The sequence below is a fragment of the Nothoprocta perdicaria genome, unplaced genomic scaffold (genome assembly GCF_003342845.1).
Source record: "Nothoprocta perdicaria isolate Ctin4 unplaced genomic scaffold, notPer1 scaffold_83, whole genome shotgun sequence".
Lineage (NCBI taxonomy): Eukaryota > Metazoa > Chordata > Aves > Tinamiformes > Tinamidae > Nothoprocta > Nothoprocta perdicaria.
Window position 1 is genome coordinate 793,910 of NW_020456121.1, and position 13,185 is coordinate 807,094.

Consider the following 13,185-nt stretch of genomic DNA (forward strand, 5'->3'; position numbering starts at 1 on the left):
CCCTCCCCTACAAGGCAGCAGCAAGAACAAGCAGTCTCACAGGCTCCTTGGCCACACTGGCCTCCCAGCAAAGACATCCCGATTCTCTCAAGCACRCCCGTCTCCAGCAGCTGGATCTGCAGCCTCCGGACAGCACAGCCCCTTCTCGCGCAGCACCGGGACGCGGCAGGCGGCTCCCGCGGCGGCCGCCCCTGCTCCCTGCTCCCGCCGCGGCCCTCGGCGGCGCCAGGGGCCCTCCCGGYGCAGCTGCCTCCGGCACGGCCTATCTCGGCGGCCCACGCTTCCGACGGGCCGGGCGCTCCGGCTGCCCGGAGGGCACCGCCGCGCTCCCAAGCGAGCCGGCAGCGCCCGGGGCCGCGCCGCTGCKCCCAGCGCAGCTCATTGTTCTCCAGACCCCGCTGAGAGACACGCGGGGAGGGCAGAAAGAAAATGAAGAGGAAACAAGCGTGGAGCTGCCAGGTATTGTTCTGGAGCTGCTCTACCAAAAGCGGGTCCCTCCCGCCGAGCAGCGGATACGTATACACAGCACTGCATAAACCWGGGCCCAGCACAACCCCATCCCACACGGCATGTGGGCCGGCCAGACCAGCTGTGTTTAYGCCCTGGCACCACTGCAAAGTATGTCAACCAAAACCTCGCAAACGCAGCGCCTTCAGCTTGGACAAGGGCTTTGTTAAGTCTTCTTCATGTCATAACCCTTTGCAGACCGACCTACTCGGGCAACTCCAGGCAGCTGCCTGGCTTTTGTTTGCTTCGCTTTGAGCAAGAGTGCCAAAAACACAGGAAACACTTCTCATCTGGAATGTGTGAAAGCAGCCTAAGCATCAAGAACGTAGCAGAAGGCATCTCCATGCAGACCCCTCACAAACATCTGCATAGCTGCACGAAAAAACGAATCAAGAAAATAATCCAGCTGAAAATTACACCAGGAAAAATAAATAACCCCATGGGTATCTTTTTCCCCTCCCTCAGCTGGACCTTATCCTGGTTCAGTTGACAGCCACACAAGAGGTCCGTGATGGCATAGACAAATGGCAGGATTTGCAAGGGGCTAAATCTGCTAAAAACATCGCAAACCAAAGCCAGCCTTTGCTGGTTGCTCTAAGAGTCTGGGAGTTTTCTCTTATTTTCTTCACTCACTTCCAAAATGAGATTGCAATCCTTCATTTTACATAATTATTTCACACAGATAACCGATCGGCAGCTAAGTTTTGCAACAGCAGCCACTTAGAAATGTGCCCACAAAAACATCTGCTGACTCGAGACAGATCTTGTAATTGAAAGTGTGAGTCTGTGTAGAAAATTGCATTCCCGAATCCGTAGGCTGCACATTTACTAGCCTAATAAACAAATTATAGGAATCTGGGAATTAAAATCCCTTTGGGACTATTATCAATGAGACAAATTGGCTAAAAGCATTTATGAAGATGGCAACAGGCAGTTAACAAACTGTAACTAAGCCACAGCAAAAAGGCAAGGGAACAGTGACTTCTGGTGAACATGCTATTTTCTAGAGAATAAAAGAGACAACATACAGTGGGTTGTCAATAAAGCCAAACTCATTTCAGGTGGGAACTCTACCCTACATTATAGCCCTTAGCTCTTTAATGCAAAAGGTACTTGTCCCACCCATAAAATTATCCTTAACCAGAGTATTTGAAGTATTCCTGGAGAAAACACCATCAAATACATAGGAGGGAACATTCCTCCCCTGGCAACCATCAAGTTATGTAAACTGTATGCAAAAACAAAGCCATTTATTTCCACCTACCTCTTCCATCTCAAAGGAGTCCTTCTGCGGCAGCATGAGATTCATTATGGATGGATTGGCTATGGGAGCACAGGGCTCTTTGCCTGGCGATGTCGTGGGAGGTCTTTGCACCTGAGTGCTACTTTCAGACTCACTAGAGGCGCTGGAATCGCTGCTGAGGTTGGGAGAGTCCAAAAGAGGAGATTCCTCACACGGGCTGTGCTGGGAGCTTGCCTGCTTGCTGTATGGCACAGCRCTCTCCTGCACATCATCAGCTCCAGCAGGAAGCTCCGCAGGTTTGTGCACGTCCGCAGTATTTGTCTGATTAGCAGCCATCTCCTCCCTGACAGTAGCCAACAAAGAGGGCGAGTCTTTCTTTTTGGAGTGTTTTGGCAATTTAGGATCGTTTTTAGCATCGTTTTCCTCACCGCCGGGCTCTGCGGGGCCCTTCCCTTTGTCGACGGGCGACGGCGTCGAGGCGCCGCCCCCGTCGGGCTGCTGAGCGCCGCACAGGTTGAGCTTGGACAGCGTCTTCATCAGGCGGCTGGCTGTGTTGCTGCGGGTCAGGGGCGGAGGGCTGGGCGCCTCCTTGCTGGAGGACACCGAGTTCATGCTGCCGATTTTCTGCAGCGGAGTCCCGGAGACTTGAGAGTATAAAGAGGAAAAGGCGTTGGCCACAGTAGTAAGCACTTCAATCTGGCGAAAGCGACCTGTGCAGAGGGCAGAGTTTGTGAGAACATCTGGTGTCACATTGCTGAACAGCTGACCCTGCTCTCTGTGACAGTTCATAGGCAGCTCTCATCTTCACATTTAAGACACAATTTGCTTCATAAACTGTCCCTCATCCCACCCCAAACCTCCTTCTTCTATGAAGGTTCCCCAAGATTGAGCACTGCCTAGTCCTGTAACCTGCAAGAAATACAATAATGCATTAAGGAATAGAAAAACCTCAGCAAGGGCTCTTGATAAACATACGGAGAGCAGCCAGGAAGCTTTCACAAAAATAAGTGAAGGGCACAGATAGGCAACTTCACATTAATTTACACAGTGCTAGCAAGAACGAGAAAAGAGATCATTTATATCGATTGCTCTTTCCATCTTCAGCTATGACAGGACATTTCAGCTATCCCTGCATTTCAGAAACATTCATTACCAACCGCAGGAAGCTCCCAGCAAAGTCAAGGGAGATACTGGCACAGATTTAAACAACTAAAGAAATTAGGTCAGTGGTGAGAGCTTTCAAAAATCCCGCCTGATACTGAGGAACACATCAAAAAGCCAGGTACTGCTATCTGCTTTAAAGCTACAGCCGCAGACAAGCTTAGAAGCAGGAGAGGGGAGTGATACACCAGAGAAGGCATCAGGTCTGACAAGATGCCTTTCATTTCCCTCCCATAAATTCCTTTCCACCATCCCCAGCTGTACAACACTAATGGTCACCTCTTGCCATAACTGGATTTTGAATGGAATTTTGCCTATAGACTGTAAAGGTATTTTTGCCAGGACACCAGATACAGTGTCTCTTTTGAGGTTGTTTATATACTTAAGAAATAAAAATAAATACATCTCACTTCAAAAACACACTTACTTGTTAAAGCAAAGTTTGGATTTTCCACTTCCATGCGCTGCATTTGGGCATTCAAAAACACTTTGATGTCTATTCCTCTAGCAAATGATGATGAATTAAAAAATCTTGCTGGAATTTTTGAGGCAATATCTGGTTCATCTCTTCCAAACCCAAGGTTATAGAGCACTTCTTCTGGGTCTTCCTCGTAAAGCTCCAGTAATTCAGAAACACTAAAATGAAAAGATGTTTACCATCCACTTATCTTCTTTTAGGACATGGTCCCTTCTGCCAATTGCTAATTCAGCTCACTAGCCAGCTTTGCCTATTGAACTTTTGACTCCTACAACTCTGTTGATTTTAGGAAATAATTTTGGAGATATCTACATCTGAAATGTTAGTTCRTGTCACCACAGACATCAGCCCAGCTGCACTTCCAGTCAGATCCAGTTTTTTTTTTTTATTTAAAGCAGATGACCTTATTCTGCAGATCATCATTACTAAAACGGCATTAAAATTTCAGACCTTTCTAAGGCCWAGGCCCATTTATATGTATTTACTGCAAAACAAAACTGAAAACAAGTAACACTTTTTCAAGCAACCAACTGAAAAGTCCCTTCTCGGCTACTAAACACAACAAAGCACATAAATCAAGCCAAGTCTATTTAACTTAGGAACAGAAGAAGTTTTGCCAGCAAAGCAGTGCCAAATTCCTCTGAACTGCGCCACGACCTTCAAAGCACAGTTCTCTCTTACCTTGAAACGGTTGCACTGCTTTTTCCAGACCCCGTGGAGTTCATACTTCTCCCCTTCTGGTGAAACTGCAGTCTCCTCTCCTTCGCCAACATACCATTGCTGCCAAGGCAAGCGGAGAAGAGCACTGTGATAAACGGGTTTCTCTCAGCAACCCAAGCCCCGCTCCCCTCCGGGAGAGAACGGAGTCTCCAACCCCGCYGAATTCCTCGCCTCCCATTCAACGCTATCTGGTTTATATTAGCCATGTCCTTTACTGAAATGGAGCAACAAAAGCACACCCGGGGACGCCTCAGTTTAAAAATTTGTATATTCTTAAGAAACGGGAGGCAAATGCTGGGCAAGCAGCCCCCGGCCTTGCCAGGTCCGTGCCTGCCGGCCAGCTCCCAGCCGCCCGCGACGAGGAGGCCCAGCCTCGGGCACGGCCTCCTTCCCGGCCTGCCCGGCACCCAGGACGTCCCAACAGTCTCTTTCCCAATCCCAAACTCTTTCCTCCTTCAGTCTCTGGAAACTGCCTCCCCACCACTGTGCGCTCCGTTCTCGAACGTACCATTAATGACAACCTCTTCTCGGGACAGAATTTTACTGTATAAATCCTAATACTGTATAAAATTCCCATGGGAATTTTACTGTATAAATCCTAACCTGAAGAGCAGAAGAGACACTAAGAAATACAGATTCCCTTAAAAACCTGTTCTATAGAGTTTCTCTCAGGAAGAACAGCAAAGGAGCTCTCTATAAAGCAGAAATCTCTTTTTCTTCCTCTCCCAAATTTCTCTTCCCTGCTTTGAAAGGTAAAACAACCGTTCCCTTGAAATTCCTGAAATGGCCAGGGACCAGTAAGCCAAAGAAAGAATTTAAATCACGCTATATTACTTTGAACATGTGTGCCTTTCTCTCTGCTCAGAAGCTACAACAGGTCTGCCAGAAGAATAAAAATCTGCCTTTCAGAGTGGCTGCTCTTGTGCTACTTGTAACTTCTCTTTTTCTCACAAAAACTCACCTGAATGAAAGAGGAGCCGTAGTCCTGAGGCAGCCTCCGCTACCTGCACTGTGCCCTTTCCCTCCCTCACTCCAGCAGGAATATTACTCCAAGCAAACAGAAAGATGCTTACCATGCTTCCATCGGGGTGTCGCTCCGTAGGTGATTAGCTGTACAGAAAGAAGAGCAAGTTACAGATGGAGCTCCTCAACATTACACTGCTCATAACCAAAATGAAAAAGCACTTTTCTGAACACTGCCATATGAAACAGGTTTTTTCTTTCCAGACAGCAAGACTGTCAAGAGTTTCTAGTATACGTCCAAAATAAAATCTCACACAGACATAAGTTTGTATTCTATAATTAATCACACTAACTTGAAGTTTTACATGCCGTAAGTTAGTGATTGTTACTCAGAGAGACAATTTAGTTTTTGCAATTTAAGGTATGTTTTCCAGCCAAAGGATTCTTCCATAGAAAGGAAGGGGGAGGAAGCAGAGAACACATGCAGACAGTTCAACTAGGAGAAGAAAAAAAACCCTAAGAGATGAACCTGGCTCCCACGGCCAGGCACTGAGACTATTTTGTTCAGCCCTTATATAAGRAGTGCCAGTTTTCAGCCTGGGGGCAGGCCCAATGCCTTTCAGCTTTCTAAGCAGAGGCTGCACACAGACACCAGGTCACAGTTGGGTGTAGGGAGCGCAGCGTTTCCCYGAGGCTGAAACCTCGGCTCCACACGGGAGCATCCCAGGCAGCGTGGCTCTTTCAGAAAATCCACATCCCACCAAACCAGGCAGCTGAGCCTGTCCTTTAATTACCAGCTCCCTAAAGCAGCGACTCATCACTAACAAACCAACCACAGGAGAGAGGCAAGGAGAGCGTGCTACACCTGTGCACAGCCCATACCTGGTTTGGAGGGGTCCTGCCAGGAAAACCTGGCACCTGTGAACCAGCCGTGCCACGCAGCAGCGACAGAGAGCAAACCTGCAAAGCTCAGCCCTTGTTGCTCCTCGTGCAGAGACATGGCTACGAAACTCGGCTGCCCGCACGCAGAACCCTCAGCGCGGAGCCCAGCGCTCCCTCTTCTCTGGCTGCTGGCTGGTTTTGCCGGCTAAAGCGCAGGCGCCCGCGGTGCAGCGGTGTCCCACGCTGCCGAGGAAGCTCCGTGTGAGCAAAAGGAGGTCGGGCTGCAGCGCAGGCAGCTCCATGGCCCGTGATCCCTGCGGCTCCGGGGCGCCCGCGGCTTCGTGCACGGAGCCCTTTGTGCTTTCRCACCAGAAAACGCTGGTATTAACACCAAAAAGGAAGGAGGTGACTTTCTACCTCAAAACTAGAAACGCCTGATAATGATGGCAGAGGCAAAAAATCTGAGATGAATTAAAGGTGTGGGGGGTACATGATTCATTAAACAGTACCTGCTCTTTTATTCTTGGTTATATGCTCAGAGCTTGGATTATTTTAACACTGAACTTCTATGAAACCTTTATACTGCAGGCAACCCAACAAGTAGAAAAGACTATCAGAAAGCAAATTTAATCCTATTTACTGTATTGCAGTAAGGGATTAATTTACTGCTTCTCCATCATTACCAGATCAAGGGCTTTATCAGATCAACTGCTTTCCTCACAGTTCTACAGCCTTTAAAAATTGAAGTTATTTCCCACCCTTAAGCCCCGTGCCATTAGTTTGGCAACACTGGCAAGACTTCTAGGGGAAGAGAGACTTCTCACTATACAAGTTCTGATCTTCTTCAGGAGCTAAAGTTCAAAACAAAAATTTAATTTAAATCAAAAAAAAAAAAAAAAAAAGAATAGTAAAAGACTTAAAGAAAGTCCAAGAACAGCCACATCCTCATCCTCTTAGAGAAAGGGAGGGGAAAGAAAAAGAAAGAAGCAGAGGTAGCTACTGACAGCAAAACTGTCAGTACATATAATAAGGCTGATCCAAAAAAATACTTACTCAGCTTTGGATTTTTTTCACTTTTAAAAGCACTTAGTCGTTAATGGGTTTGCCTCCTGGTTGATACACCCCCCGTCCCGCGTGTGCCACTCCCCTGGGGTTCAATGGAAGGGAGGCCCAGAGTAACCCAGGCACAAGAAGAACAAGCAGCAAGAGGAAAATAAAAAGCTTTCTCACAGCTTCAGTGAGTGTCATGGGCATTAAAAATGAGCAGACGGAACAGACTTCAGGGCTGACTTCGATCCTCAGATTAGATCAGAATATTTAACAAAATCAATATTTCAATAAACCCAAGAAGCAGAACTTGAGCACTTTTGTTAGTGCTCCAAGCTGTTCTTATAGCTAGCTTTACCAACTACCTTTGACCAAAAGGGAAATAATATCTTTCACAATAAAGATCAGATGACTGAATATAGTTTTTTTGCTAGAAAGAGTCATAATCCTACCACACCCACCTTCGGCTCCCAAGGATAAGTCATCTTCAAAACTTCCTCCATTCCTCACCAGCATGCCTGCAAAAGCACAGTTAGCAGCTCAACAACGAGAACCTTGCAGCACCTTCTGCCCAGCAGCTCCAGTAAAGATACCAACAAGATGCTGCCAGTTCATACAACAAGAACCAGCTAGACCATATTTATAAATCCTGTATCCATACTGCAAAGTTACATTTGATACCACAGAAATTTCATGTGCAAGAGAACAAATAAGATACTGCTTTAGTTTCCTGCTCAGCAACTCCCAGGTCAAACTACGAGCAAATTCACTCTAAGTGCAAACCTRGAGGTACTACCCAAACTACCTACAGCTGCTGTTACAATACACTTTATATATCTTACCAGGGAGTTTCAGAGTTAAAAAATGAGTTTAGATCAGCCAGTTTCTTCTCTCCCCCTACATCAGCGTGAGACTTCAAGCAAAGACTCCAGACACAGCAAGTAATTTCTCTGTGCTGTGTCACTACCTGCTAACTCTTGCTGTACTTTGAACTTTAGTATTCAGTCCTGCTCAGATAGTAAAATTTTCAGGTGTGGCAACCCGAGTTATTAGACAGAGACTACCTAGCTCACCTAAGTCAGAACCAAAGCTCCCCTTTCTGCTCATTTGGGAGCTTTCAAAAGGCTCACTGAACTCCAGGAACTTCTTCAGTATCCGTCTGCTCTTCCCAGTTTCTCCGGCACCGCCGCTTTGCTGTGATATCAGCTCACGGGTGCCCATGAGGCTGCGGCTGCTCGTGCCACTGATAAGGACCTGAAGCCGCAGGTGAACGGACACRAAAGCACAACCTCAACAACAGAAAAAGCTCCAGCAGGCAGAGCCTTGGCTTACCCTTCAGCAGAGGATTGCTTTGCTCATCCAGGGAGGCTCCCAGAGGCGTTCTGAAACCACACAAGAGATTAATACTGGTTTAAAAACTTGCTGCTTCATGTCCTTCCTCACAGCGTGCAAGAGGCTTGTGATAGCAGCAGTTGTCCCTCCCTCCGCCCCCAGAAAGCGCAAACATATGAGCGCTGGCAACGACTTCCTAAACAATCCCCAGCCCTCTGAGCAAACACACTCCGTGGGGGAAAAGAAAAACAACAAAACAGGTTAATGACCGAACTGCTGCGACACGAGCCACTGGCAGAACCTCTGCTGGGGAGAACATGGACCTCGGAGCAAACCACCTCGAGGAACGAGTGTGGAGCGCTGGAATGGGTTAGTTCCACCTCCTCCCTATGCCAGGAGCTGCCACCATTTTTCCAAATTTAAAACTTACWGGCATCAAGTTACCTGAGGCTTTGGAGAGCAGGGACAGAAAGCTGTATTTGCTGATCAGAAGCAAGATAAGAATCTCTAGAGCTCTGTTCGCTATCGCTTGCTGGTTCTGGCATTTTATAGATTCTTTACTTTAGCTCATATTTGCATGATTTCTCTCGGTCTTATTCCTCGAGAGGCAGTGGATTTGCTGAATCTCCCTGTGTCTGAAACCAGCAGCAGAAACCGCACTGGTGACAGGCCCAATCCCTTTGGGTGTCCGCCCGAATCTGTTGACATTAACCGAGTACCTCTGCCGCTMGTCCCTCAGAGACCTGCTTAACCAAGGATCTGTCACCATCAAGTAGTGCAGCGTAGCTTTCAAAGCCCAGAATAAATTCAGGAATAAAATACTCAAAGAAGCGGAAAGCAGATGATTCATGTGCCTATATTATGTATGTTTCACTTAGGGTTTTAATTAGACAAACATATAAACCTGTCCAAAGAACTCCTTAAAGTAAATACTGCTCTATTTACAGTATCTGTTTTGATGCCACAGCCAAAATTAAGCAACAAGAGTYTGCATTTGCTGCTTTGGAACAGGCCTTATATTTTTCTTTTTTCCTCTGAAAACAGCCCACTGTTACCATTGCCTATGACATGCAACACACTAGCCTGGACAACAGCTCCACTARAATACGTGTCATAGTGAGATGGCACTTGTAAGGGCAAGAGCATCCAGGCAGGTAAACAGGCTCCCTGCAATTGGGAACAACCTTTGGAGAGCCTCAGATCCGCTGGAGTTCTGTGCTCCTCTCAATTAAGGGTTTTAAACAAGTTAGGATATATTGTCCAAACCCTTCATGCTACAACAAGCCTCAGCTTCTGAGGCAGTAGCTCTGCCTGCAGTTTCCTCGCTGGCTTCGATGGGCCCCTTCCTCCTCTTCCCCCTTCCCGTGCCCAGTGCCATTTCCCTCCCTTTTCTGCGGCAGCAACTTGCTGGCAGGGACTCCAGCAGCCGCGTCCTGTAGCGGCTGGCGATGAGCAGCACCGGCAACCACGGAAGCTGGCATTTTCCCTTGGAAAGCAGGTCTGTCACCTCCACTGCAAGYGCAGAAAAGCAGCTCTCTCAACTCTCCATCTGCTTCTGCACCCGTAAGCAACTGCCTGGCACTCCTGTCTGCTGCAACACTCACATGCAAGTACTAGAGAGCTTGCAGGGAAGCAAAGCAGGGAAGAAAAACCTGCGCAAAGACACAAACTCTTGGACAAGAGCATGCAAGGGTTCTACCTTTCTGCATAAGTATTGTTCAACACCAAGGCCCCAAGGCAGCGTATGCAGGCACCTCGCGCACGATCCGGACACCTCTCCGCTCCATGCAGCGCCCAAGGGAAGAGCCAGGGCTGCTGGAAGCTGCTGCCCCAGCTCCCACAGCACGTTCCCYGGCACATCCGACGTCCCGCGTGAAGCTGCTTGGGCAAAACAGAGCAGGGAGGCCCAGGGTCCAGCTCTGCAACGTGCACGGCCTGCCCTGCACCCAGAAACCCTGCAGTTCTCACTTGCCCCCTCACACAGACAATTCATTTATTTGCTACTCTATTTTCACACACGTGGTAATAACCACCCCCCAATACGAGCGTTTGGGAGGACGGGTCACGGGGCAGCCCTGAGGACGCCCCTTGTCCCGAGCTCTGCCCGCTCGGCCAGCGGGAGCCTCGGGAGCAGCACGAGGGCTTCGCGCTGGGCTCCAAAAGCAGCTGAAAACCTCAGCTCTGAAAGCTCGAGCCGGGCAGGAGAAATGTTTATTTTAAACTTGGAAAAAAAAAAAAATCCTCTTTCTGAGGCATTTCAAGAACTCATTTCCTGCACGTTCTACAGGAGATAGTTCCTAAAGGCCTCCAACAATCCCTGATACTGGGAGCGTTCAAACGTCCCAAATTAAAATAGTAAGTGCCACCCCGGAACTGATGAGGAAAAAATGCTTTTTCTGTCCATACGATATGGACGCTTTTGTTTCCCGTGCCAGCCTTCTAGAAGTTAAAACTAAAAGTTTCCGCAGGCTTTCCTAGCACTTCAARCAGCTTTTTAAAATACTGGGGAGAGAGAAAGAAATGCCTTTCTCAAAAGGATGGGATTCCCGAAAGACAAATGAAGCAGAAGCTTTGGGCAACATCAGACATTTCCTAACCCTCTATAATTATCACTAGTGTGCAGCAACTTGCTTTCTGTTGCCCCCCTTTTTCTTTCTAAACAYAACTCTACCAAATTAAATAGTGAGGGGTGTTAGGAACTCCCCTTCCTCCTGCAAAACAGCTGTGAAAGGGAGAAGCCAAAAAATTACAGCCCCAACCTGCTAAYGTGAACGTCAGGGGACAACCAGTAATTCTTTTTCTTCCAAATTATAGCACTGTCGATGCTTTTGGAAACAAAGAAATAAGCCTTATAATCAGACCTGTTACACAGCGAGTTAACGCTAATTTCTGCTCTACTTCCCACTCAAAACAGAAAATGAGATTTAAAGCATGCAAATTTTCTTCCAAGGTACATTTCACAAAAGCTTATGTAAATCAGACAAAATGGGAATAATCCTTTTTTAGAAAATCTCTAGTAGATAAAATGCTTAATTTTAGCAGCCGAGCAGCCCTTTGTGGCCATGGTTCTGCAGCACAGGGAACTCACAAGGATCTGCTTGGTGCAACGGACCAGAACCAGAAGACCGAGCCTGCACATGTTGCAATCAAAACTCCCCACCAAAAAAACACAGGATTATTAAAGAAATAATAATTCTCTCAGGGAAAAGAGCAGTTTTAGATTTCACAGGGACTGCTCTTTTTAACTGATATATTTTAAGCAGTGCAACAGGACGTGCTTGGGATGGTGCTGACATCTTTTCCTCTTTCCCTGCACACGCCGTTAGCACKAGACAGCTCTGCGTGGTCATTCTGCTTCACAGTCACTTCACAGCAGGGCAAGCTGAATAAGCACTTCACATACCAGCAACTGCTCATACGTATACTTACATMAAAACATACAAATTCAACTGCTTTGCAGTTTTAAAGCACGAGGGACTGCACTCCTTTGAGCAGCCGAGATCCTTCCTCCCACGGGTATCCGGGTACTCTGTATGTTAGGGAGTCGGGGGCTAATTCAAGTTGGGATTGCACATCGCTGCCAGCCAGCCCAGGGCAGAGCACCACAACATAGAACACTGCATTGTATCTTTTTCCCCTTGGGGTCCTCAAAGCTACATACCACTACGTAAAATTTAGGATTAAAAAGTAGTAAATTTCATCCTTCTTAGCAGRATAGAAGATTCTTCTAAAAACTTATAGGAGTGCTGCTATACTGTACTAAAGGTCTTCTGTGGAAGCACCAGAAAGGGTTTTATATCCTTTAGCTAAAGCTTGCATCTCCCTAYTAGCAGAATGACAACTAATGTTTTATTTCCTTACTTGCGAAATAAAGGAATCTTATTTTACAGTCCATTTCCCTATTTTGTCAGTCAACTGCAAACACATTCCACAGAGCTGCTCAGTGTCAGATTTAACAGCACATTTGCCACTGTAAGGCATGAATAAAATGGCAAACATGGGATTATTATTTAAGATTCGTGTCCATGCGCTGTCCCTCTGCCCTTGCCGYCCTTCAGCTCTGACCAGAGCGGCGAGGACGGCAGGGCCTGGGAACAAAAACGCTGCGGAGCGGAGGAGCAGTGCAGCAGACGAGGAGGAATCTCCCTCTCTCCGGGGGCTCTTCCCTTTCTCTCTCTCTTTTTTTTTTTGGTCCCCATTCAGGAATAAAAAAAATAAATAAAAAATAAAAATAAAAACAATCTCATAAATCACCAGCTCTACAAGCCTTACATTTCAGGCCGTGCTTTGCCAGACTACGGGCACACGAGGCTTCCCGCAGGTTTGCGAGGCACCCGCGCTGGCGCTCTGCTCCGCTCCGCTCCGCGGGACGCCCGGGCTGCCGGGGCCGCCGCTGCGCCGGTGCCCGCGGGGCTCGGCCGGGCCGGGCCGGGCAGCGGCGCCGCTCGCTCTGCCGCCTCCTGCCCCGAGGGCGAGCGGGGCTCGGGGCGGGAAGGCAGCTCCGGGCTGGGAATTTCGCCGCTGGAAGGCGGGCTGCTCGCTGCCTGCCCGGGGCGGCACGGGAGCGCAGCGGCCGCGGCTGCTTTTATAGCAACGAGCATGGGGAAGCGGCGCGTGCGGCGCACGCATCCCGCATCCCATCCCACATCCCGTCCCGTCCCGCTCCCTGCGGCGGCTCCGGACGGGGCTCCCGTCCATCCCGCCCACCCCGGGCGGCCGCGCTCACCTGCAGTCCTGGAGCCATGTGGCGATCTTCTCGTTGGGGACGCCGGGCCCTGCGGGGGGAGAGCGGCCGAGAGGCGCGTGAGCGGCGGCCCGGGGCGCCGGCGGCGAGGGCAGCCCCGCGGCCCCC

At 48.6% G+C, this 13,185-nt stretch overlaps 1 protein-coding gene across 1 annotated transcript in view; it reads right to left on the minus strand.

Annotated features, from left to right (window-relative positions):
* ITPRID2 (ITPR interacting domain containing 2) overlaps positions 1-13,105 on the minus strand; it is a 36,300-nt gene extending 23,195 nt beyond the window's left edge. The window contains exons 1-7 of the mRNA XM_026052080.1: positions 13,060-13,105; positions 8,334-8,383; positions 7,463-7,519; positions 5,183-5,219; positions 4,071-4,169; positions 3,339-3,547; positions 1,772-2,460 (exon numbers count right to left, since the gene is read on the minus strand). Coding sequence (XP_025907865.1) covers positions 1,772-2,460; positions 3,339-3,547; positions 4,071-4,169; positions 5,183-5,219; positions 7,463-7,517 — 1,089 coding nt within the window. The 5' untranslated portion in view covers positions 7,518-7,519; positions 8,334-8,383; positions 13,060-13,105. The remainder of the gene's footprint in view (positions 1-1,771; positions 2,461-3,338; positions 3,548-4,070; positions 4,170-5,182; positions 5,220-7,462; positions 7,520-8,333; positions 8,384-13,059) is intronic.
* Between the last annotated feature and the right edge of the window lie 80 nt (positions 13,106-13,185).